Source organism: Crotalus tigris, unplaced genomic scaffold (genome assembly GCF_016545835.1).
Source record: "Crotalus tigris isolate CLP2741 ecotype Arizona unplaced genomic scaffold, ASM1654583v1 scf7180000017701.1507938, whole genome shotgun sequence".
Taxonomy (NCBI): Eukaryota; Metazoa; Chordata; class Lepidosauria; order Squamata; family Viperidae; genus Crotalus; species Crotalus tigris.
The window spans coordinates 1,172,261-1,197,814 of record NW_024096577.1 but is presented as its reverse complement, the minus strand read 5'-3'; the positions used below and the strand labels follow the sequence as shown (position 1 = coordinate 1,197,814).

The following is a 25,554-nucleotide window of genomic DNA, read 5'->3' as shown; positions in this document are numbered from 1 at the left end:
TGTGACCCTACCTCATTAAGGAGAGGTGGAACTTAATGATCTTTTGGAATCTCTGATACTGACTCCTGCATAACATATTTTTGGGGCCACTCTTGGAAGTTTTTCTGCACCCCTGAGGGATAGAAATGAATCGTAAGCATTGTTCTTAGAATCGAAGATTATATATTGTATCACTTGCGTGACTGGCTTTCTTCCTACAGAACTTCAGGCTCCATATCTACTCTTGATTTTGAGCACCAACTTTAATTGAAGGGTTGTTCTTTTTCTGTTCAGGAGCTATATTCTAAAACAGTCTTCCTTCATTCCAGCTATTTCATAAATCAGTGTCTGTATGAGAGAGACAACAGAATGGAAGATGGAATGGGGAGTAAACCTCTCTCTCCCCCTCCTCTCCCCCCTGCTCTCTCCCTCTCTCTCCCTTTCTCTCTCTAGCTCTCTATCTCTGCATACCTGAAGCAAGTTGTTTGCTTAGTGGTGGAGGTTATGCAGAATTTCCATCACTGGAGCTCTGGAATCTCCAGTTCAAGGCTGTTGGGAGCCTTTTAGAGTAGCTGGAACTCCTTCAGAGCAGCTTCTAATCAGAGGATCCAATACTACTCTAAGATGGACCAATTAGCTAACTAATCCAAAGCAGTTTCCAGTATTTTATATACATTTGTGCTTTGTGTTGTTCTCTGAACCTTACCCAATCTCAGTGCCACCCATCTTATCCCAGCTAGGAGATGAAGGGGATGAATCAGCTGATGTGCAAAACACCTGGCTCCCAAGCTCTGAGATGCCTTCTGCTACAAACTACTTCCTGCAGTATATCAGCTCCAGGTGGGGGAGGATGTCAGCAACTTCCTCACTTTCACTGCTTTTCACTTCTCCTTTCCTTAAGCAAAGTGGCAGAGGGACTGTGGGTGTAAAGAGGCAGGGTTTGCTTTCTTTCCATCAAATTGTAAAGAGTATTTCTCTCCTTCCAGCTTAGAAAACTCTACACACAGTGCCGATGCTTCCACCAACAAATTTGTATTTGGGCAGAATATGAGCGAAAGAGTGCTGGTAAGTCTGTCCAGCTTTGGAGGGCTTTTATGGATTTGGATATATGTTGCTCTACTCATTGGAGCTGCACTAGTGTCTGTGGCGCTACAGTTTGTTCATGCCTGATTTATATTTTTGTAAACCTGCAACGATGCTATGCAGCCACAGCAACATATATAATTCTTCTTCTGCCTATTATCTTTTCCAAACCCATGTGTTACCTTCAGAATAAGGGCGATAGGCCAAGATCATTTTCGAGTAGAGTAGGGATTTGAGCCAATCTTTTTTTATAGTGACTGCTGGTACTTTGTGTTAGAGTTCTGGAGTGGCTGCTTTCTGCCAGCTGATTGCAAAGAACCCAGGATGAGATACTGTTGTCCCTGTGTATAGACTTGGGGGCAGGCCGCAATCTAATGGCAGGATGGAATTAGCACTCTCACCCATAGGTGCACTCATGCCAGTAGCAGCCTTTAGATGGTCACTCATCACTTGCACAGATATTAGGTAGAGAATGGTAGGATAAATATTGAAGCAGAGGCTATCCTGTAAAACAGAAAAACAGCTGTTCCTCACATTTAGCCTTGCTTCATCTTTCTGTCAGGAGTTTAGGTAGCAAATGTTTTCAGCTTCACAAATAGCTCTACGTCAGCGGTTCTCAACCTATGGGTCGCGACCCCATTTGGGATCGATCGACCATTTCACACAGGTCGCCAAGCAAGGCTGTCCGCCATTTTTCCCCCTTTTCCGGCGGGTGCCTTACCTCCCTTGGGCTGGGCCAGCTGGTGGCCCAGCCGGTGGTCGGCCTGCTCCGTCTCTGCCGCTTGCCAGCTACGCCTCGGCCGGCGCAGGGGGCGGCACCACACATGCGCGGCACTCCCGGGCAGGGAAAGTCCTCGACTTACGACTGGTTGGGTAGTCCTCGACCTATGACCGGTTTAGTCCTCGACTTACGACTGGTTTAGTCTTCGACTTATGACCAGTTGGGGGTCGTGACATTAAAAAGGTTGAGAACCACTGCTCTACGTCATCTCTGAGTCCACCAAAATCAACTCTCAATTAGCTATTAGCTAAGCCTGAGCTACACCCAAATAGATACTGATGATTTATTAATTGGTTTGCTAAATGCTTGAAGTTATAACAGTTCTGAAAGTATTATTTGTGACTGGTATTGGTAAAAGAGCCGTGGTGGCGCAGTGGTTAGAATGCAGTATTGCAGGCTAATTCTGCCAACTGCCAACAGTTTGATCCTGACTGAGTCAAGGTTGACTCAGCCTTCCATCCTTCCAAGGTCGGTAAAATGAGGACCCAGATTCGGGGCAATATGCTGACTCTGTAAACCACTTAGAGAGGTTGTAAAGCACTATGAAGTGGTATATAAGTCTAAGTGCTGTTGCTGGTACTCCCAAGTTCTGACTGTCCCAGCACCCCCACGGTCATGTGACTATGATCTGGGCACTTGGCAGCCAACTCCCAGTTAACGATAGTTGCAGCATCCTGTAATCACCATTTGCAACCCTCCCTGTTGGCTTCCCACAAGCAAAGTTGATGGAGAGGCCAGCAGGGAAGATCACAAGTCAATCTGGTAAGTCAACCCCAGTCCTGCCATACTGTGTCGGTCACCTCCAGGCACTCCCCACGCCCAGCAGCAGCTGCTTACCTGCCTGCTTGCCAGCCTGCATGCAAACTGTCTGGAACTTGCGATTTTCTACTGGCTTCCCCCTGACTTTGGTTATAGGAAGTTACAGAGAAGTTCTCACTTAATGACCTGTGATCCTCACTTAACGATGGCAATGGAAACTGCCAAGATTTGCTATCAGCAATGCAGCCATGCGATGGAACTTTATGACTGCATTGCATAGTGATGGAATTTCCAGTCCCAGTGACCGTTCTTAACCTATATGTTGCAGACAAATAACCTAAGATACTGCCTTAAGCCTGAAATGTTGGTAATGGTTTTAGGCCCTATTCTTTTTCGTTTTTGTAGAGTCCACCCAAATCAAGTGAGCTCAGCACAGACAGTAACAAGGAAAACACCACTGGTGACTCTGGCTCTGAATCTTCATCACAGGAAGCCACACCAGAAAAAGGTAAACAAACAACAGTCCCCCCCCCTCCCTCCCTCTCTCCCTCAAGCTGACCTGCTAGACAGCTTCTGTCTCACAACCACTTATGGCCCTTAAGTTCCATTATTGCAACTTTCAGAAGCCCCTGTGACTTAAGTGATGAAGATATAACAAAGTACCATCGCTTTGGAGTGGGACACCTATGAAAACTTTAAAGTAATTTTATATAGAGCCCTGGTGGCACAGTGGTTAAAACGGAGTATTGCAGGCTAACTTTGCTGACTACCAGTTGCCAGCAATTCGAGTCTCACTGGCTCAAGGTTGATTCAGGAAGATACCATCCTTCCGAGGTTGGTAAAATGAGGACCCAGATTATTGGGGCGGCAATATGCTGACTATGTAAACCGCTTAGAGAGCTGTAAAGCATTGTGAAGCGGTATATAAGTCTAAGTGCTATTGCTATATCACAGTGATGGCGAACCTTTTAGAGACTGAGTGCCCAAAAAACGTCCCACCCCCCAGCCCGACCATCCTCCGCCCCGTCCCATCCCCTGCAGGGCTACTCACCGCCTCCACGGCCCACCGCAGCAGATCACCCAGGTGGCCTTGCAGTGCCATGGCAGCCCCGCCTGCATCCCGCAGCATCATCGGCACGCGAGTCTTGTCCCTGCATCCCAGCTGCCATGTTCTTGGCTGTGCTGCTCTGCGTAGGCCGTGCTTGGGGGAGATTCTCCTCCGGGAGGCTGCTGGTGAGGAGGGGGCTGCAGGGGGAGACGGGGCTGGGTGTTGTGGTTCCGGCTAATGAAACATTCCAAAGAACTTCCAGGCACTTATTTTCCTAAAAGTCTTTTATTGTTACAAAATCTCGGCACAGGCACAACAGAGGAATGCTAGGTTCTAAGTTCTTTTCCTCTGAGCAGTTAAATTATCAGCATGTTCCCTCCCTAAATTAGCTGTGATATCTCACATTATCCAATTAGTGTGAAGGTCAAATGTTTTCTTCCTCTTTCTTTCCCGGGCTTTACCCCCAACCCCTCCTTCTGCTCTGTATTAACCCCATAATTAACAGATAATTCTACATATTGTCAAAAGCAAGAATATACAATATTTGCAGCATTGACACGGGGGCAATGGCACACATGCCCACAGACAGGGCTTCGAGTGCCGCCTCTGGCATGCGTGCCATAGGTTCGCCACCACTGCTATATCAGATTCAGAACGTGAGTAACTTGCACTGACAAGGACTCCTTTTTTTTTTTAGAAATGATAGAAGTTGTTACTTCACTATTTTAGTAAATGTGTTCTGGATATGTTAAAATATCCAAATTTATAATTAAATTTATAGTTAAAAATAATTTAGAGACCCATGTTTTTTGTTACACAAATTGGATTCCTGGGCTAGAATGTGTCATGGATATTTAGCATCCCAGCAATAGACTGATTAGTTTTAGTGCTCATACAGCAGTTTTATTGAAGCTATTTCTGTTGCTGGGGGGCAGGGTGTGGGTGTGGGTTGGGTAAGTAGGTTAGTTGTTGCTCTGTAATTCTTTTTGCTGCATTAAATTCATTTTAAACAGAATATTCATTTATTTCTATAGTATAACAAATTTGGTAACTAAATTTCATGGAGAAAAGTTACTTTGTGGGTATTTTTGTATCTTCTATACATCCAAGCTATGCATGAAAGGATACAGGTAGTTCTCAACTTACGGCTGTAATTGAGCCCAGAATTTATAGTCATAGGTTGTGCCAGTTTTTAAGTGGATTACCATGTGACTGCACCAGGTTTTATAACCTTTTTTGCCTCAGTCATTAAGGAAACCCATTTTATTCGATGGGTATTTTTTTTTGCTCAAAACCGGAAGTTAATATGGGAAACTGGCAAAAATGTCTAAATTGAAGACATGAGATCAGAGGACGCTGCAAATGGCTGTATATGCTAGTTTCATGGTGACAAATTTTTGGCATGCAGAGCCCTCTCTATAGGCATACATGCCGTCGTCCCAGTCCTAGGCCTTTAGCTGGGTTTTATAAAACCTTTTCGCTTTAGGCCTTCACCGCTGTGTGCAAAAAAAAAAATAAAAAATCAATCAATCAATTTCAACTTCTCGTGGGAAAAAAAAGATCTTGCAAAGTTGGAATTGATTGATTGAACTTTTTAGTCCCACCCAGTCTGCCATTACCACTGCAGCTACGCCCACCCAATTGACCATGCCCACCCAATTGACCATGCCCACCCAAAAGGTCACGGCTACCCGGCACCCGGCGACACATGTGGGTTTTGGGTTGCAGTTTGGGCACTCGGTCTCTAAAAGGTTTGCCATCACTGTGCTAGTTGGTTGCCAAGCACCCAAAATGTAATCACATGACTGGGGGAGGTAGCTGTTGGAATTGGGTCATAAGTAGCTTTGGGGAGATCCATTGTAACTTTGGTCACTAAGCAGCTGGGTCGCTAAATGAGAACTTCCAATATGAAAGATGTGCCAACAGTCATAATACTTTTTTTCCCTTGCGATTGATCACACTATGTTTATTTTCATCTCTTAAAACAAAATTTTGCAATATGTGGAAATGCACAAACGGTTTGGAAGTCAAGGCTTCCCGCATATTAACCTTCTTCCGTTTCTTTCCAGCCAACAATATTTCAGAATCACTTGCTGAGTCCGCCGCAGCCTATACAAAAGCAACGGCCAGGAAATGTCTCCTGGAGAAGGTAGAAGTAATCACAGGAGAGGAAGCTGAGAGTAATGTGCTACAGGTGAGTAGGACCCGCAAAAGTCAGCGCTCAGCTTGGGCAACTCCCAGGATGTTTGTTTCACTTTGTGTTGCTTGCCAGAAGGGTGGGTGTATGCTGTGGAGAAAACCTATTCACACACACTTGGGGGGGGGGTTACAAGTACAAGCCCAGAGCACCTTCTCTCAGCCAAACTTCAGAACAGGCACAACCTTAAATCTGGCAGAAACGTCAGGGGTTTAATATAGTTAGTTTTTTTTTTTTTCTTTCAAACCTTCTGCATGTTAAAAATCTGCTTGGTACGGAATACAGGTAGTCCTTAACTTACGACTGGGCCCAAAATTTCTGTTGCTAAGTGAGGCAGTTGTTAAGTGAGTTTTGCTCCACATTACAACCTTTTTTGTCACAGTTGTTAAGCGAATCGTTGTCGTTGTTACTTTAGTAACACGGTCGTTAAGTGAATCTGAATTCCCCATTAACTTTGTTTGTCAGAAGGTTGCAAAAGGAGATCATGTAACCCTGGGGACACTGCAACCATGATAAATAGGAGCCAGTTGCCAAATGTCTGATGCTGCATCGGCCGCGTGAAAACCGGTCAGAAGTCACTTTTTTCAGTGCCGTTGTAACTTCAAACGGTCTCTAAACAAATGGTTATAAGTCGAGGACTACCTGTACAACCCCATGATTTAAATACTAAATCTTGCCCTCTTGCTCCTTGGGCCAACGGGAAAAGGGTCCTCCTTGTTCCAGCCTTGATGTTGGTACTTCGGCTCCACATTCGTGTAACAGAGCTGCTCTGCAACAGTGGGCAGTTAGATGCTTTATGCAAGGAGACCCATCCCAGTACATCTGTGCTGAATCAGACCAAGAGCCACCTATCTATTCCAGCCTTCGGTTTGCGGTTGTTTCTGGAGAACTCCCAAGTGAAGTTGTGTTCCTCTCTTTGTTTGTGTCTGAGGTTCACACCACTCTCAGCTGTAATATACGTTGCTTGTTTTTTAGTTTATCCATAAATCATGAGTAAGCAAATTGTGACTTAGCAGAGTTATAATGCTTCTCAACCTCAGCAACTTTAAGATGTGGGGACTTCAGTTTCCATAATTCTTCACATCTTAAAGTTGCTGAGGTTGAGAAACATTGCTGTAAGCTGACCATAGACAGAGGTTCCATTTAGATATGTCCACTGAGGCTTGACAGAGTCATGTGAACAATATCAATAATCAATCCTACTGGATGAGACCAAAAGCTTAGATAATTCAGAACTCTGTTCTATGAAGCTTCTAAAAATTTTCCTCTTTAGTGTATCTAGTATTTGTTGGTAATTGCCTTGGAATGTAGAAGTACCATCCTAGTTTACAATTTCTATTTGATTTATCTCCTTTATTTTGCCCGCTTTAAATGCTACTTTATCTGGTAATATAGATGAGAGGGATTATGGAAAGCACTTCCATATTTCTTACTATGGAGAAATAATACTTTTGAATTTGGGGAGACCATGAAAACCCATTTTTCAAATGCATTGGAGGCTTTGGGGTTTGTGATCTCCTCGTTTGCTGCCTTCGTTAAAGTTCTCCAGCTAATGTTTCTGTTACAGATTCAATGCAAGTTGTTTGTCTTTGATAAGAGTTCCCAGTCCTGGGTGGAAAGAGGCCGAGGGCTTCTGAGGCTGAATGACATGGCATCTACGGATGATGGGACATTGCAGTCACGGCTGGGTAAGAGGAAAAGACTCCAGAAACCTAACCAACCAACCACGGCAGGAACCTAGATTGCAGTTGGATCCAATGTAGTCCTGGATCCATTTCCAGGCCACCCAGTTGTTATGGATATTTATTTATTTATTTATTTATGAGACTTATATACCGCTTTAAGTGCAAGCACTATCTAAGCGGTGTACACCAGTAAGCAATGTATATATATATTTACATTTCCCCCAACAATCTGGGTCCTCATTTTACCTACCCCGGAAGGATGGAAGGCTGAGTCAACCTTGAGCCGGTGAGATTTGAACCGCTGACCTGCTGAATACAGTCAGCTGAAGTGGCCTGCAGTACTGCACTCTAACTGCTGCGCCACCTAGACATTTGTAGCTGCAAGGGTAGCCTGTGGCATCAGGTGCCCCTGTGATTAAAGCTTATTGGTAGACAATGAGTTTATCCACATTCTAATAGTCAAGCATTTTTAAGATACCGGTCTTGTAAAAGGAATAAAGAGGACGTGGGAGAAAATCAGCTTTCCACAACGTAAATTATATAAGAATACGTGAAACTGACTGTGATTGTTGAACAATATCAGGATGATTTCCTGACATTCTGAGAGAGCTATGTAGTATAAAACATATAAGGAAAGGTTGATGGAATTGGGTATGTCTAGTTTAATGAAGAGAAGGACGAGGGGGGACATGATAGCAGTGTTCCAATATCTCGGGTTGCCACAAAGAAGAGGAAGTCAAGCTATTCTCCAAAGCATCTGAAGGCAGGACAAGAAGGAACAGGTGGAAACTAATCAAGGAGAGAAGCAACCTAGAACTAAGGAGAAACTTCCTGACAGAACAATTAACCAGTGGAACAACCTGCCTCCAAAAGCAGTGAATGCTCCAATACTGGAAGTTTTTAAGAAGAGACTGGACAATCATTTGTCTAAAATGGTATAGGGTTACCTGCCTGAGTAGGGGGTTGGACTTGATGACCTCCAAGGTCCATTCCAACTTTATTATTATTATTATCCTTTTTGCCAGCCTAATTTAGTCCAATGACTGTTAGTTTAAGATCAGAAGTAAAAATAGTGATTAAAGCATAAATAAGTCAATGTTTCTCAATCTCCGCAACTTTAAGGTATGTGGACTTCAGCTCCCAGCCCACACATCTTAAAAGTTGCTGAGGTTGAGAAATGTTGGTGAGGTAAAATATAGCACACTTAAAATCATCACTCCTCCAGAATATTTGAAAAAGTAATTCTGATCTGAGTACCGTAACCTGCCCATTCTCCATTATTATTCAACTCACTGTGAAATCCCTCTGTAACATTTTACCTGTGACCTTTGCCTGCCCCATTGATTTTAAGAATGAAGTACTTGTGATGGCATGGGGTTGACTTTGGTAGAGACACAGCTTCACACGCTTTTGAATACACACAAACCTCCTTTAGAATGGATGCTTGATTTAATTGAAGCTAAGAAGAAGGAATCTATCATGTTTAGTACTATGTCCTGAACGATCTTCCAAATGTCCTTGCTTCCTTGGGGTTGTGGGAATTCATCTTCCTGCTGTAAGAATTGCCAATTCAGGGGGTTGTACTCCAAAGGTATCTGGATTGATGGGTTTGGATTTATATGAATACTGTAGTTATTGTTTTTGAATGCAGACATTAACAAAAAATAGTTGACCATGTGTCTTTCATCTCTGTGGCACTTTGAACTAGTAATGAGAACACAAGGCAGCCTGCGATTAATCCTGAACACCAAACTGTGGGCTCAGATGCAAATTGATAAAGCCAGTGAGAAAAGCATCCGAATCACAGCCATGGACACGGAAGACCAAGGAGTCAAAGTGTTCCTTATATTGGTAAGGCCACAGATTGAGTCAGTGGATATATTTTGAGAGGACATTATGGGAAGTCTTGCATCTTACTTGCAACTAGAGGTTATGATTCATCATAATTATCCATTTACTAGAATGCTGTCTAGCACATTCTTCTTTGTGAGTGGCCTCACGAAGCCGTGCTTTTGATTCACAGACGTCAGCATTGAATTCCTTAGCAGGCAGATCATATTTTTGGCTAAACATGCTTGGACAAAGAGGGTGCAGTGGCTCAGCAATTAAAGACGCTGAGGTTGTCAGCTGCAAAAGTGACAGCCCAGGTTCAAGACCAGGCACAGTGGACGGGGTGAGCTCCCGTCCCTGCCCCAGCTCCTGCCCACCTAGCAGTTTGAAAGCAAGCAAATGCGAGTAGATTAAGAAGTGTCACTTCGGTGGGAAGGTAATTGTACTCCATTTGCCTTTGGTGTATAGCCATGTTGGCCATCTGACTATGGAAAATGACTTCAGACAACACTGGCTCCCTCAGCTAAGAAAAGGAGATGAGCACCGCCCTCTAGAGACCAACATAACTGGACAGGGGAAACCTTTACCTATTTGGACAGGTTACTTGTCAGTTTGCAGTCCTTTTAATGAGAAAGTTAACCTATTCTCTCCAAACCTTAGGCAAGTTCTAAAGACACAGGACAGCTATATGCAGCTTTGCACCATCGGATCCTGGCTTTGCGGAGTCGTGTAGAGCAAGAGCAAGAAACCAAAAGTGCAGCACCAGTGCCCGAAGTGACCCAATCCAATGAGGAAGACAGCGATGATGATGTTCTTGCCCCTTCGGGATCACCTGGAAGCGGTAAGCAGATTCCGGAGATATAGGTAGTCCTCAAATTACCGCCACAGTTGAGCCCAAAGTTTCCGTTACTAAGCAAGACAGATAAGTGAGTTTAGCCCCATTTTGCCACTTTTCTTGCCACCGTTGTTAAGTGAGTCGCTGCAGTTGTTAACTGGTGGTTAAGTGAACTTGGCTACCCCACTGACTTTGCTTGTCGGAAAGTTACAAAAGCTGATCGTAGACCCTGAGACAGTGCAACTGTCATACATCTGAATCAGTTGCCAAGTGTCTGGATTTTGATCATGTGACCATGGGATGCTGCAATGCTCATAAGTATGAAAAGCGGTCATAAGTCACTTTTTTCAGTACCGTTGTAACTTCAAACAGTCACTAACTAATAGTTGTAAGTTGAGAGCTACCTGTATTCTGTTCAGAACAATGGATGGGGATACCTCCGGTCTTGGGATCGTTCTGGAATTTCACTACCAAAGATACCCAAAGCATGTCTCAACCATGAATAACAATTTGTAGGATGTTATCATTCTGATCGACCTCTGTTCTCGAGAACCTACAGACCCAATTTTAACTCAAGACATGGGAATGGAAACAAAGCTAATCATGGGAAGACATTATTTTTTATTCCATTATTGAGCTTAGGTATTGTAAGGATGGAGTTTGTTCAGAGGTTATTTAAATGTATTTCTTTACATTTAAGAACAAAAGGTAAAGAAATTTTAAAACAACAAGTGTTGGTTTAAATGCATTGCAGCCTTGTATATATTCTACTAGTGTTTTCCCAATAGGTCTGGGAGCGGAATGTCCTATTAGCGTACATACCGGGCAGGGTAACAGCGATTTGGAAAGTTAATGGTTTGAAGTTTCTTCTTGAACTCTTTGCACATCAGTGCACCAGACTGGTTAATCTGACTTGCTTAAATTAATATTTTAAAAAATGTATTATGTTTTTTTGATTGGGATTTCATATTGAAAGGGTAGGCTATAAATTACTTAATCAAGAATGAACTAGTGAAATGGAAATGAAAACCGCCTGGACCAGTGATGGCGAATCTTTTAGAGACCGAGTGCCCAAACTGCAACCCAAAACCCACTTATGCATCATTGGGTGCCGGGTGGGTGTGGCCCATTGGGTGGGCATGACCCATTGGGTGGGTGTGGCTGCAGTGGTAACAGCAGACTGGATGGACTAAAAAGTTCAATCAATCAATTCCGACTTTGCGAGATCTTTTTTTCCTCCCGTGAGAAGTTGAAATTGATTGATTGATTGAACCCTTTTTTTTTTTTTTTTTTTTTTTGCACACGGCGACGGAGGCCTAAAGCGAAAAGGTTTTATAAAACTCAGCTGAAGGCCTAGGACTGGGGTGACGGCGCGCGTGCCCACAGAGAGGGCTCTGAGTGCCGCCTCTGGCACTTGTGCCATAAGTTCGCCACCACTGGCCTGGACTAACGGAGGAAATTGATTCCCGTTGCGAATAAGCAACGGTTCTACAATCCTGCTTTGAACATGAACCTCCCTGTTTCATATTGCAGGTCCCACTGATGAAGTGGATGGGCAAACAACCAGCAGTACATAGCGGCCACGATCCAGACCACTTGGAAGAGCAGCTGCCAGAAACCCCCTTTCACAGGGCCCTTTGTGAGACTCATGCCCCGGGCCATCTTTTGCTCTGGACAGCAACAGAGGCTCTGAGATTTAAGAACTCTGCATCCCTGTTCTGGGTGTTTTTTTTTTTTTTCTCTGTGTGTGTGTTGAATTTTTTTCAGGGGGGCTGGATCAGTTGATTCCATATTAAAAACAAAACACAGCAGACTTTGGACAAAACTGGCTGAATGTGATTTTGGGACATTTTATTGCTCATCATATTGATGAGCAGGGAGAAAAGAGTACCATTTCTCTCCTCCCCAACTTGTGATTCATTGTAGGGGGCAGGCACACCGAGACTTGCCATAGCTTGCCTGTGGCACCTCTTTGTCTTGCCACATGCATTCTTCCTCCATCCCCCAACTCCAGTAGCTCAATGGCCTCTGCCGTGGACCCTTCCAACACAGTCTCTTCTTGCCTAAAATCCCCATCGCCCACTGTGGTTTCTGCCTCTCCCACCATTTCTGAAGAAAAGTCGGATTTCAACTGGAAGACGTTTTCTTTTTTTTAAAAAAAAATAAAGATAAATAACAATTTTTGTCCCATTGGAAACTTTGCAGACAATAGTATGGCTTGTCTGGAGGGCATCTCTTTGGGAATTTTTTTTTCCCTCTTGGAAGTTAAAAACAACACAAGAAGACTTTTGCTGAGTTTGCGGATGGGGTGGAAACCCTTCAAGCTCTGGAGTGGGAAAGGGGGTGTGTTTTTTGTTCTTTTATTTTTTAATTATTCTTGTTTTTTTTTTTTTTTTTTTAGATTTTAATAAGATACTCTTGTGTGTTGACCAAGTGGGCCCCTTCTGTTTTGTACTGTTACGTTTCTGTTACTATTTAAAGGAGAGTGAAGCCACTGTGTAAATAGACATCCTGACACAGGCACACATGTGTACATATATAACAGGTATTCATATACCAGGTTGTTTTTAATCCTTTCAAATAATCTTTTATTTCCTTCTTGCCTTGCCAAGGTGCTTAACAGCTGATTAGGAAACAACTGCCTCATTTTCCTGAAAGGGGGGGGGAGCTGCTCTTCCAGTCTTGGCCAATTACTAAACGAATAGGTATTGCTTTGGGCACTTTCTCTTGGTCAGCAAGCATCTTCAGTTTGTGCCTAAATACAAGTTACCTAAGTATCAACCTGGGCTGCCACTGGCTCTGTGGGTTTGTTTGATTGAGATGTGTCCAGAGAGGGCTTTGTTGAACTGGGAAAGCTCTTGAAAGAAGATCAATGTTAAAAGGATTGTTTCTGGCTTTAGATGGAGTGTGATAAGTAAGTTGGGCTGCGACCTCTTGGGCAAAGGCCATAAAGACTTGGAATGCTTTGGTGACTTCCTGTTGAGGACTCTACAGAGTGGCACATCTATCAGAACAGGAGGTTTTTCACCAGCTCCGTAGAAGAATTGGTGGCCTTTTTATTCCCCTCTTGGTCTTGATAGGAACACGACTCGGTTGGACACCCAAATTTGAGCCATTTGCAATGAAGATGGTAACAACAGAGTTGGGACAAGGCACAGTCCGATTCCGCCTGACGGTGGTGGTTGAGAAGCGAAGAGGCGGCCTCTCGTCATCTTGTCAAAGGGAGCCCTGAAACCAAGAAGAGGGTGGAAGCCTATTTTTCAGTCCTGTCCACTGGAAAACGAGGACATTGTAATATGGAGTCTTGAGTTGCTGAGTCATACAAACAACCGGGGAACGTAGGCACTGCCGCCTCTGTGTAATGGATGGAAATTCTCATCAGGTCTCAGAAGTCTGCCCTTGAGTCGTTTCTCCTGTCTTTGTCATTTTGGAAGAGCTTCAAGCTAACGAAAGTTTCTTTTCACTTTCCCTTCCTGGGAGAGAAAGTGGATGGCCATGCATGTGTGCAGCCTTCACCAGATTTTTTTTTTTTTTTTTACTTAACCTTTCCCCTTATGTTTCAGTTCAATGCACCAGATATGTACATACCAACCACCTACTGAATAACACTGAAGACTGATACGATTGTAACTCTTGGGCAATTGTGCTGCTTTTAGGGAGAATAATTTTCCACTTGTGTTAACAAGACACTCCCCCCCCCTTTTAAGACAGTTAATTAGAACAGTGGATGCACATCTGGTTTTTTAAGTTACTTTGGCATAACAGGTATGAGTGAGATGGGAATAGGATGTAATTTTATTTGCCTTTGTTAAAACATCTGGAGTTAAGAGGATCCTCCCATTGGTACAGATGCGATTGTGTGAAAAGGCCGGGTGGGATTTGTGTGTATGGCATTTGAAGGAGGCACCCAAAGTCGTCTAGGGTAAGAGGCTACCTGGTTTCTCTAGAAACGTTAATATTCAATGGAATGTTTAAACAGTTACCCACAGAGTTCTTTTTTAAAAAAACAAAAACAAAACCAATCTGGCAGCTATTTATGGACACGGTGGTTTGGAGTGATTTGCTGTGGCAAAGAGAAGGAGATTCTACGTTTCATTCTAGGCTAGCCACAGTCTGTATTCCTTGCACAGTAACTGTCTGGAAACGCATTTTGGGCGCTTTCCTGAGATGGAGAGTTGGCTGGGCCAGACACAGACTTTATAAATTTGTTTTCTTCTTCAAGCCGTTAGCCAATTAGTGATAAGTAAAAGAAAACAAAAAACAAACCAGACAACACCCATGTGTTTTGGAAGATTTCTGTACAATTGTCATATCAGATGTATTTGGAAATTACATTAAAAACTTGTAACAAAAGTCCTGCTTTGTGTAATTCTATGATACAAGGAGAAGCGGAGAGGAGCATAGTTTCATTTTTTTGTGGAAATGCACGATTGTGTGGGAAGGCTCTTAACCGAGGAACTCTCTGCCATCTTATGGCCATTAATGAAAGTGCCTCCCAAAAAGAGTACAAAATTCAGAAATGAGGCAATGGATCTGATTGTCGGTTTGATTTGTGAAAAAGAGAATACCAAATTGTTACAGAAATGATATTCAAGTCTGGAAAGCTTGAATATATGAAAAAGAAACAGCGGAACAATTCCACCTTTTGTTAGAAGTTAAAACTTTGAAAGGCTTTCAAAACTGAAGTCAGACCTTTTAGATAGGCAAAGTCGGGAAACAGAGTTACTAGAAACCTTGAAATGTGCTTTTCATGCAATGTTTTCTCAACCGTGGCGACTTCAAGATGGATGAATTTCAACTCCCAGAATTCTGTGCTGGCTGGGGAATTCTAGGAGTTGGAGTCCATCCATCTTCAAGTTGCCACTGTTCAGAAATACTGCATTAATATATTTTGGCTATTGTAACAGAATCCTAAAAGCCTGACGAAGGTCTTTAGTGCAACCTATACCTTACTGCAACCAAACCACTGTTACTCGTTCCTTTCTCACACGTTCTAATTTACTAGATTCAAATATCTTTGATGGCCTGGCAGTCATTTCTCCTTCTCTGAATCAAACTGACATTCCATTACAAAATATTCGTGAATAGTTATGTTCTGTGGGTTTCTTAGAAGTATCTCAGCCATTTCGGGCAACAAGTTCTGTTTTTGTCTTGGTCTGAAACTGGTACTGCTATTAATAGAACAGCAATTAAGTAATAAGGGGTCCTTTAAGAATAAAGTTAAAAAGGCTATATAAAATCCAATTTCCTGCCAGCCATTTCTGGGATTTCTCCTTTGGAACAACTACAGTAGCTATTCTCTTCTACGAATAGGAAGCTGGATTTAGAAATACACTGGAATCAGAGCTGGTTATATTGTGTCAGACATAAAATGAGACTTAGTTACTGAGGTATTCTTAGATATATTTTTTTAAGGGCATTTTCTAACATTGAGAAATGCATTCTGTTTAACGTCAGTAGATTTTAAAAAAGTTAATTAAAAATTACTTGGTTGTGTTAAAGCATTCATGTCTTGCTGGGGTCATCAGGTAGGCTACTGTGAAATAAAATAATTGAGACTTGGAGTTCATTTAACGGACAAATGTCCCTAAGAGGAAGATATTCCAGAACTGGTTTCGTTTCAAGTTAGTTGGCTTCATGCTAAGCTGTAAAACAATGTTAAGCTAAATGTGTTAAGCCAGTGAATTATAATTAACCAAACCTTGGTTTAATATGTATAAAAACAGTATTCTTCACTGGACTACTTGAGTATTTTTTGTTAAATGAAATTCCTTGTTGGATCCAGACCAAAATCTGTTACAGCTAAGCTAAGCTATAATGATACTTGCTTGGGTTTCACTAAGCACACAAACCAATCCAGTGATGGATGATTCAATGAACTATAGATGAAGTACGGCATAATAGGATGTATGAATCCAGTTTTTACCTCCTGTTGCTCATCTACAACTCTAAATGTCAGTTTGGGGTGTATTGGGACTAAAGGCTTGACCAAAGCTTCTCATCTCTTGACCAAGATCAGCTTTGGGGCTTGTGCATGTTATCCTTGGAATTAAGTATTAACATGCCAGATACATTCACAAAGATAAAATCTGAATCGCTCATTTCAGAAAAAAAAATCTGGGAGGAAAACACGGGGAAATTAAGTTAGCTTGCCCCTCTGCTCTACAGAAAAACATATAATTTACTTTTCAGGCTGACCAATTTTTGCCACCACTCTAAAGGATACAAGTTTGACACTGTTTCAGTCTGACTTCATTTAACTATTTCCAGTTTGGGAGTCCTAGGAGAAATGTGTCTGCACCATGCTGTACAGTTAGGTCAGGGGTAGGCAACCTTGACTCTTTTATGACTCGTGGACTTCAACTCCCAGAATTCCTGAGCCAGCCATGCTGGCTCAGGAATTCTGGGAGTTGAAGTCCACGAGTCATAAAAGAGCCAAGGTTGCCTACCCCTAAGTTAGGTGAATCTTCTTCCCAATTATGTTAGCATGTGGTAGTACCTGGTCAGTCTTGGTTGGATAGCAAACTGAACAGGATTTGGCTTGGTTCTGTACTTGATAGGGAAGGCCAGAGTTTTGGTTAGATTGGAAAATGGAAATTAAAAAAAAAAAACTAGCAGAGGCAGTGGCAAACTACTTTCAAACTGTTGCAAAAAAGCCCTCTATATTCATTAAGTTACCAAGAATTGACGGGATGCTGCCTTTCCCATTACAATGAGTAATTAAACTATTAATTAAAGAACATTCTCTGCCGTCAGTTGTAAAAAGTTAAAAATTTAAAGTGGGTACATTTGGACACACACACACACAAGTCCTGCTGTGCTGCTTCATGGGACAACATGGTTCTGGGACAACAGCACACATAGTGGTGAGAGAGATCAAGTGGTGTCTTTTAGAAATTTTTAAAAGACCAGGGGTTTTCATTTGTGCTCCAAGTTTGAGACAGATAATTTAGTCTCAGAATCCGTGGGATTCTAATTCCGGACCATAAGGTGTACTTCTTAAGCTGATGGTATTGCTAACTCTCCATCCTTACCATGTACCACTTTTTACACCCTACTGGATAGTAACAAGCAACCAAGTTGGAGTTGGTGAATATTTTATTCAAGAGAAAATCTACTAAGAAAGTCCAGGAAAGAGTATAAAAGCCTTTCACTATTCTGGTTGATATAGAATCCTGCACTGATAGACAAACCCATAGCACTGAGTTGGAAAATGTTAAATGTTCTTCGGTGTAGAGACTGATAAATCCACAAGGGCTAGGAACTTGTGTCTCTCCAGATAGCTGACAAACTACAGTTCCCAGCAAACCCTAGCCATTATGGCCAATAGGGATCTTGGAAGTTGAACCCCTTTATTTGACCAGCATTAGTTGGATGTTATAGCTTAAGTGATTTCCAAAAAGCACAAACTTTCCTTAAACAAAAAACAGAAAAAGGATGGAAGTCAGGAAAACCAGAGTCCCTTCTGCTATAGTTAGCTTTCTATTGCAGCATCTTAATTATGGGCAATTTAGAGGAACCTCTTTTTTTCAATCATATGTCTTACCTGCATGTACAAGCTGGATTCTCATTACCCAAAGTCCTAAACCTACTTTGCACTAGAATGTCCTAGGAATTTCGTACTGAATATGTTGTGCTAAGTTTCCTATGCTTCAGAAGGGAATGCCAACTCTTGAGGCCACTACAGCTTCCATGCAGCTTTCATCATGTCAACAAAATAGCCATCGCTATCAATAGAGGCACTGACTCCACTGTAGTAGTTCAGGAATTCCTCATGCGTGATCTGTAGAGAAATATGGGGTAGATTTTAATGTTTGTCCCTAATGACCAAACCTCATGTTTTATTGGGGTTGATGCTGGTTCAGTATTTGAAATACTTGGACAAAGCAATACTTTTACTTCAAGACAGTAAATATTTGGGATTGCCAAAAATAGTTGTAGTATTAGGCCATTCATATTAATAGAAGAAAAGAATGTCATGGAAAGGATGTGATGAGAAGAAAAGCAGCATTCACAAGCATTCTCTTCTTGGCTACTTTAAAGCTGTGTTTCCCAGCCTTGGACACTTGAAGATGTGTAGACTTGAACTCCCAGAATTCCCCAGCCAGCAGGGGGAATCTTCAAGTGGCCAAGGTTGGGAAGCACATCTTAGCATCCTAAAAGGGTCCTGCACGGTTATGATTTATATCTGCAAATTTAGTAAAATCTTGGTTTAACAGATTTCCATTCATGGATTTTGGATCCAGTGGGCAACATTTTCTCTAGCTCCCTCCTCCCAAAATGGATCAAGTCCATTTTATCCAAAATTGTCCAAACAATTCATTTAAATGTATTTATTCATTCAATTTTTATAGCCGCCCATCTCAAACAAGTGACTGGATGGTGAACAATCATAGAACAACTAAAAACAGTTACACTATAATTAAAAATCATATATAAGGCAGCCAAAATATTTAAAACACTGCTAACAATTTATATCATTTGCATCCTGACATATGTTCTGAAATGGTCCAATTTATATCATTTACATCAACTTTTGTCATTTGCAAACAGAATGAATTGGCCCAACATTTAAATTCAAATCTAATGGACATTTGGAAGCAACACACAAAACATCTAATGATCTATTAATTCAAGGTTTTATTGTATATCTTAGATCAGCCTTCCCCAAATGGGTGTCTTCAAATGCCCACTGGACGTGTGTCCTTCTAAATTTGATAAAATAAACATAGTTTGGAATCACAACTATTAGAATGCCACACCAAGAGATCATTCTGGCTGTTTACCTTCCCATCCTTATCATCAGGAGAGTCAAAGCTCTCCAGAAAGGCGCTGAAAACCTGATCTTCTGTCCACTGTCCACTCTTAAACTTGGGGTGGGACTGGCTGTTGTAGACCCCATGAAGATCCTCTACTGTTACCAATCCATCACCAGTCCTGTCCAGTTTCTGGAATGCTTTTGCAATTATGTCTTTCCTGGTGTTGGACATAGGAGGCTAAAGAAAAGTGATAAGAAGTCAAGAATGTTGGAGTTCCCTTGTTTTTTTTTTAGCCAGATTAATGGTGGACCTATTTCTCAAGGATCACCAACAATAATTCAATAGAATCTCTGAATCTTTAGTGCTAGAAGAAAGCCTTTATGGATTTCCTCTGGTAATGTGCGAGACATACTAAAAAATTTGATGAACATCCTCTCAGCTGCCATGGGTCTTCTAGATCAGGGGTGTCAAACTCAATTTCATTGAGGGCCGCATCAGCATTGCGGTTGCCCTCGGGGGGGGGGGATGGTGGGTGTGGCCAAGGGGGGCGGCCTACTGGGTAGGTGTGGATGGAGTGGGTGTGGCTTACTGGGTGGGCATGGCCAGCTCTACATTGTTCGTGTCAAGGGTGCCTGTAGGGGCCTGGGCAGGAGTGGGACAGATCTGAGGGTCTCTGGCAGAAGGGGGTGGGACCGGGGCAAGTGCCAAGGCGTGGTCCATTTATTCATTCCTCACAAAGGGTGACACCTCTCCAGCATGCACTCAAGGGGTGGGGCCAACACAATAGGGGCTGGTTCCTCGCTGTTTCTAGATGGCCTTGTGGAGCTACTGTAAGATTTAATGCATTTCAGCATAGATGGCCACCACAAAATTTTACATTGGCTCCCGGCTGGCCTGGGCCAGGGCCAAGGCAGCGGGGGCAATTCCCTCACTGTTTCCAGGATGGCTTCGCGGGCCACATGAAACCACTTCGCGGGCCGCATCCAGCCCCCGGGCCTTGTGTTTGACATGTCTGTTCTAGATAAAGAGAGATGTTGATTTACACCAAAGAAGCACCTCACAATTCACATTTGTAAAGATTAAATAAAAAGGGAGGGATATGGACTTCAGTCAAGGCCTTGGGTCTGGTATGGCAAGCAGGATTAGGCCAGGGATTCCCCATATCTGTTAAAAGGATGAGACTAGTACATTAGCAGCTATTAGTCGAAAAGAGAGTCCTCATACATGAGAAGAATATATCACTGATTAAAAACACTTAATTAGTTCTGATCTTCGGGATTCCAAATCTCCAATCAATGCAGTTAACTGTCAGTTAGTTAAAAATCAGATGCTACATTAGTTAGATTGCTGGTCATATTTAACAAGCTTTTCCTATGGTTTTACAGGGTAATATATCTCTGAGGGAAAGGGAGAAGAAAAACAAATAACAGGAGAAACTATGCCTTCTGTGCCAGCTCAACCTGCTAATTCGAATGTACAAGTGGTTAACTATTTTACCTACCCTCAGGGCTTGCAGGAATTCATTGAAGTCCAGGGTACCATTCTTATTTTTGTCACAGAGGCTGAAAATTGCTTCTGCTTCACCCCTTTCCAAGGGGACTCCAGCATCCTGGAGACCCTTCACAAATTCCTCAAGATCCAAAGTTTTGCTGCCATTATCATCCATGATGCGGAAAAATCTGCCAAGAATGAAATGTATTATAGGATTGTGAGTGCCGTGTGTGTGTGTGTGTGTGTGTGTGTGTGTGTGTGTGTGTGTGAGAGAGAGAGAGAGAGAGAGAGAGAGAGAGAGAGAGAGAGAGAGAGAGAGAGAGGAGAGGGAGGGAGAGGGAGAGAGAGAGGGAGAGAGAGAGGGATGGAAAAGCTCATGGAGAAGCTCAGCCTGTACTTCTTATAGAATTCACGTCCCTAAATGACTTATGGCTTTCAGGCAAACAACAACAGTTAGTTACTTTATGATTGATAAACTAATCCTGAATGAAGCAGAACAATTAAAAAGAAAACCTCAGACAAGGAAGAAAAGGGATAGGTGCGATGGGGGATGGGGAGGATCACTTTAATATAATCCGAATGAAATTATTTCCAGAATATATGAATAATCTCATACTTTGTACCTGGCAAGTCCCTTAATCCCAGAAGCTCCTCTTTCCAAGCACTTTGCTCTGAGTTTGGCAATGCTTTCAGTACCTTTTCCTTCCATGCTGCAGATATTTGCTATGATGGAAAAAAAGGATCTAAAGGATGAAGCAAAAAGGATGGTCAGGTACACTGCTTTCTTCCCTCTTCTTCAGCCCTCGGAAATTTCCATCTGACATAATTAAAACTATTACAATCATGAACTAAGTCCCAGCGTTGGTTCAAAAACAATCAAAGCAGGTACTTCAGCAAAATGTCCTCTTCCAGTGCCTCCTTGGCACCATTGGGGGTTAGTCCAGGGGAGCGTTTGCAATGAGAATTACATACAGTGTATTATTGTAACAATCTCCATCTTAGCTCAGATCAGTGATTGACAACGTGCATCTGAAATATATCGCACAAAGCAATCTATAATTGAGGGGCAGATTGGTCTTCCTGCCTTCTAATTCTGGAGTGTAAATTGTATGTGGCAAAGAGGTATGTTTATATCAAAGAGAGAAGGAAAGTTTATTTCCACTGTAGCTCCGTGCTCTAACTTTGCGTGCTGTGTTGGGAAGACTTCCCGATCATATTCAATACATTACCTGTATTTATACCCCCTTTCGTTTCCAAGTGAGTTAATTAAAATGAAAAAAAAAAAAAAAAGAAACAGCTTGAAGACTAAAATGCCACAAAATGTTTGTTCATTTCATTTCTGTCCATTCCAGTGAACATACATTAGTGGGGGGGGGGATCTTTCCATTCCATCTCTTCTTCTGTATAACCTACCTTCTGCCCCTCAAACCAGACTGCTGGCGTTTTTTCATCAATGTTTAATTCCTACCTGCAATTGTTGCTTGTTTGCTTGCTTTTTCTCGTGAACCGGGGAACTTACTTTGACTGTCGTGTTGGCTTCTGTTGAGTTGTTCCCTGTCTCTATAGCAATCGCCTGCTCTGTTGCCAGGAGGGCCTCGTCAAGGGAAAACTCTGGGTGTGCTGGAAAGCTCTCAAAAGGAAGTGACACAGGCCAAATAGGAAGGTGGCAGGAGGGGCCAGGAGCCTACACGGCTCATCTTAGTCTAGAGCTGCTAAAAAAAAAAAAAAAAAAAAAGAGGTAATACAGCTCTGTATCAGAGGGAAAGATTTGGTATCAGCGGGAAAGATTTGGGCTGGAACCGTCTCGAGATCTTCCTTTGTTGTCCAATTGTGAGGACTATCACCGGCTGTCAATTAGCAATTGTTAGCAACTTTTGTGCCAAGAAATTTTAATTTCACCCTGTACCAAAGCAGGACTGTTTTTTTGTTGCTGTTTTTTTTTTTTTTTGACAAACCAACAGATCCTATTTTATAGACCAACCTTTCCCACCCTGGTGTTTTGCAACAAGAACTCCTGAAATTTCTCTGAAATGGGAATTCTGTGAGTTCTGATCCCAACACATTTAGGAATTAGCAAGATGGAGAAAGCTGCCTTGTTATTTCTAATGTTGTTCTACCATTGCCTATACTGTATTTTGATTTACACAGCACTTCATCAGACTCAAGTAATATCTACCTATACAATAGTGGCCAAAATTGTGGAAACCTTCTGGAAAAAGTATATTTTTGAGGTTTGATGGCTAATAACACCATTTTTTTTGGAATAGTACCATAAAATTATATATCAATGGAAAGATACCGTATATGCCAGCGTATAAGGTGACTTCCGTGAGCGCTAAAATTGGCGCCAAAGACGGGGGTCATCTTATACGCCGAGTCGTCTTATAAGCCGGAAATACTGGTAGTTTCCGGAGTATAAGACGACGTTCTAGGAATGCGGCCCGGGTCGCCTTGTACACTGGCATATACGATAATTTAATCAAGAATGTAATGCAACAAAGTTTGTTCAATTACCTGTACTGTATTCTATGAAAAGTTATAGCCAAATAACCAGAAAAAGGAAGCACAACTTGCTTAGGTTGATATCAGGCAGCTTTCCTTCATCTGATTGTAGCCAATGAGAGTGAGTGTTTAGAGAGCCAATCGGGTGTCATCTTGTTTTGGTAATGAGCCAATCAGATCACAGTAGGATTCAGTTATTGATGTCATGTATTGAAGCTGAGAGGAGGACATTTGTCAGTGTGTTATGTGATCAGTATCAAGTTGGTTGGATTTTTTTCTGTTCTATCATTTAGTGAGCTTGTAAAACGTAATAATGGATTTGTAATGGTGCAGAGTTGACTGGCAGAAAGCAATGTAAAATAGTATTATTAAGTGAATAAGGCTACAGTTATAAAGAAATTAGAAGAAAAATTGGTGGAAACTTAACCAAAGGTGGCATTTCTACTGTACACTTTTCCCAAAAGGTTTCCACAGTTTTGGCCACTACTGTAGGGATGTCCCAGCAGTCACACTGATGATCTGCTTAACTATCAGCGTGACTTTGGACCATAATTCTTCAATTGTAAGTTGAGAACTATCTGAAAGCATAGAGGCCTAAGAGATGGCAAGCGGTGTCAAAAGTAGAGAATAAAATACAACAATATGAGAAAAGCAGATAGTGCCATTTTGTGAGTCCAGATCAGGGGGGGGTCTTCAAACTTGGCCCTTTTATGACTTGTGGACTTCAACTCCCCAAATTCCTCAGCCAGGCACGCTGAAAGAAAGTGCCTCCAGTCCACAACTCGAAAACATAGTCTAGGAGCATCCTGTGTTGAATACTTTGATACAGTCCTTGCAAATGCTCTAGATGTGTATCTGAAATGAATCTCCTGCTCTTAGTTCAGTTCCTTCTCTGTTGTACTTATGGTTCTTTAACCTTTTGAAAGTTATTTCAATTTATATGACCCATCTCAAATTCATGATTCTGGGCAGCTAACAATAGTTAAATATATATATACATATTTTTATATTTAGCTCTTTATTAAATCTATTTAACTCTGTGACTCTTGAGCTCTCAGAATTTTGAGAAATTTCTTGGGGAAAAGATTCACATCACAGTAACTGATCAGCCTTTTAAAAAAGAGAATAATGTGAGAATGGTCATAAAATCAGGCAGTTTTATATTCCTGCTAGGAATCATATCTTAGTTGAAAGCTCATGTAAAACATTTAGAAAACAGTGAGAAAAACACCAGAACACAGTACAGATCAAGTATACCAAAATATTTTTTAATATTATTTTGCTTCCAACAAGAAAAATTAGATTGAGGACCTAGTGTAACAAAATCCCCATAGGCACTTAACTGGTTTTTCAGTTGTCAGTAAATACATGACTCAAAATAAAAGTAACAGGCATTAAATAAACCAATCCTCTACATATGTATTCAGTATTTAGTCCCAATGGTTCCTGGTAAGAGTGCTTAGGACTGCAACCACTCATTCAAGAAATTAATTATTCTGTGGAAATACAGCAAATTATAGAACAAAAATGGTTGCCAAAATAGCAGAAGAAAATCTGCAACTCCCCCAAGGGGATTACAAGAGTTAACTCAACCCATATGGGCAGACAAGAATGGGAAAGACTGGATGCAAGAAAAAGCAGAATCTTGGGAAATTATATTGTTGCTATTACCATTTTAGCCATTTTGTAAGCTACATGGCTAAAATGGGATTAAGAGGACATCAAGGCAGTTTCATGGCTGTTTAGGTTGCTGGAATTTTGTGAACTTCACCGGATTGGATCCCTGAAGACATTTCTACTTTCCTCTGAAATATACACACATTGCCTGAACCACTGGATTTTGCTTCCCTTTTATTTCCTCTATACCTCAAGATCCCTTAACATAAGCGTTTCTCAATCTTGGCAAATTGCAGATGTGTGGACCAACTCCCAGAATTCCCCAACCAGTTGGGAATTGAAATACACATATCTTCAAGTTGCCAAGGTAGAGAAGCATTGCCTTAAAATGCTGCAATTATTGTTTTACTGTCCATTTTCGATTAGGATAGAATCAAAACAAGGGACAATCTCCCTAATTTTCCACCCCAGGCCAGTAATAATTATACCTTTCTATTTAGATTTTATAGCAGCCCTGCAAGTTTGTTCAATTTTAAGGGGAAAATACTATTAAAAACCCACTGGTTGCCAGTTCCCTATATTTTGAACAGTAATAATGTGCTTGGCCAAGAAGGCAGGCAAGGAAAATAGCCAAAAGATGAAGCAACTTCCAGGTTTTCACCAGTAAATGGATCTCAGCTAACTCAATAGAAGTTACCAGCGTTTTTAGCAAGCTTAGGGTAACATTTTTGACACAAAATTACTAGTGTTAAAAATAAACCAGTCTTTCCCCCCCCTCCCCCCGCCTCCTCGAAGCTAAAATCATAGGCTCTGTCTGATCTTTCCTGACTGATTCATAGGCTTAGAAAGAAACTGGCAAGCTAGCCAAAGAATTCTGGGAGTTGGCTCAAAAGCTCTCACAGTCATTGCTTGCTTATGCTTTTTAAAGAGACAAGTGACCTACTCTGACAACAGATACAGTTAATACCTGCTGGCTCAGTGGTTAAAA

General features: G+C 41.9%; 2 protein-coding genes across 5 annotated transcripts in view; one reads left to right on the top strand and one right to left on the bottom strand.

Annotated features, from left to right (window-relative positions):
* The window catches only part of RANBP3 (RAN binding protein 3), a 42,012-nt gene extending 27,459 nt beyond the window's left edge, over nt 1-14,553 (top strand). For 2 of the 3 annotated variants that reach the window (XM_039338520.1, XM_039338523.1), the window contains exons 9-16: nt 716-819; nt 966-1,044; nt 3,008-3,110; nt 5,720-5,844; nt 7,415-7,535; nt 9,241-9,383; nt 10,023-10,203; nt 11,731-14,553. In XM_039338520.1, coding sequence (XP_039194454.1) covers nt 716-819; nt 966-1,044; nt 3,008-3,110; nt 5,720-5,844; nt 7,415-7,535; nt 9,241-9,383; nt 10,023-10,203; nt 11,731-11,774 — 900 coding nt within the window. In that variant the 3' untranslated portion in view covers nt 11,775-14,553. The remainder of the gene's footprint in view (nt 1-715; nt 820-965; nt 1,045-3,007; nt 3,111-5,719; nt 5,845-7,414; nt 7,536-9,240; nt 9,384-10,022; nt 10,204-11,730) is intronic. The other variant, XM_039338521.1, reaches the window with a different exon arrangement.
* Nucleotides 14,554-17,277: 2,724 nt separating this feature from the next.
* CAPS (calcyphosine) lies at nt 17,278-22,102 on the bottom strand. 2 transcript variants are annotated; one of them, XM_039338519.1, is made up of 5 exons: nt 21,967-22,102; nt 21,071-21,190; nt 20,458-20,635; nt 18,984-19,193; nt 17,278-17,980 (listed from the first exon to the last, which is right to left on the bottom strand). In XM_039338519.1, the coding sequence occupies exons 2-5, from the start codon at nt 21,154-21,156 to the stop codon at nt 17,879-17,881; spliced, it is 576 nt and encodes a 191-aa protein (XP_039194453.1). In that variant the 5' UTR covers nt 21,157-21,190; nt 21,967-22,102; the 3' UTR covers nt 17,278-17,878. The 2 variants fall into 2 exon arrangements, with proteins under 2 accessions (XP_039194453.1, XP_039194452.1); XM_039338518.1 differs by having other exon boundaries at nt 21,916-22,068.
* Between the last annotated feature and the right edge of the window lie 3,452 nt (nt 22,103-25,554).

Coding starts and splice junctions, on each gene's coding strand:
- CAPS (XM_039338519.1), bottom strand. CDS start 21,156: ATGGAAGGAAAAGGTACTGAAAGCATTGCCAAACTCAGAGCAAAGTGC. Junction 20,636..21,070: donor GGGATTAAGGGACTTGCCAG/GTACAAAGTATG, acceptor CATTCTTGGCAG/ATTTTTCCGCATCATGGATG. Junction 19,194..20,457: donor AATTCCTGCAAGCCCTGAGG/GTAGGTAAAATA, acceptor ACTTTTCTTTAG/CCTCCTATGTCCAACACCAG.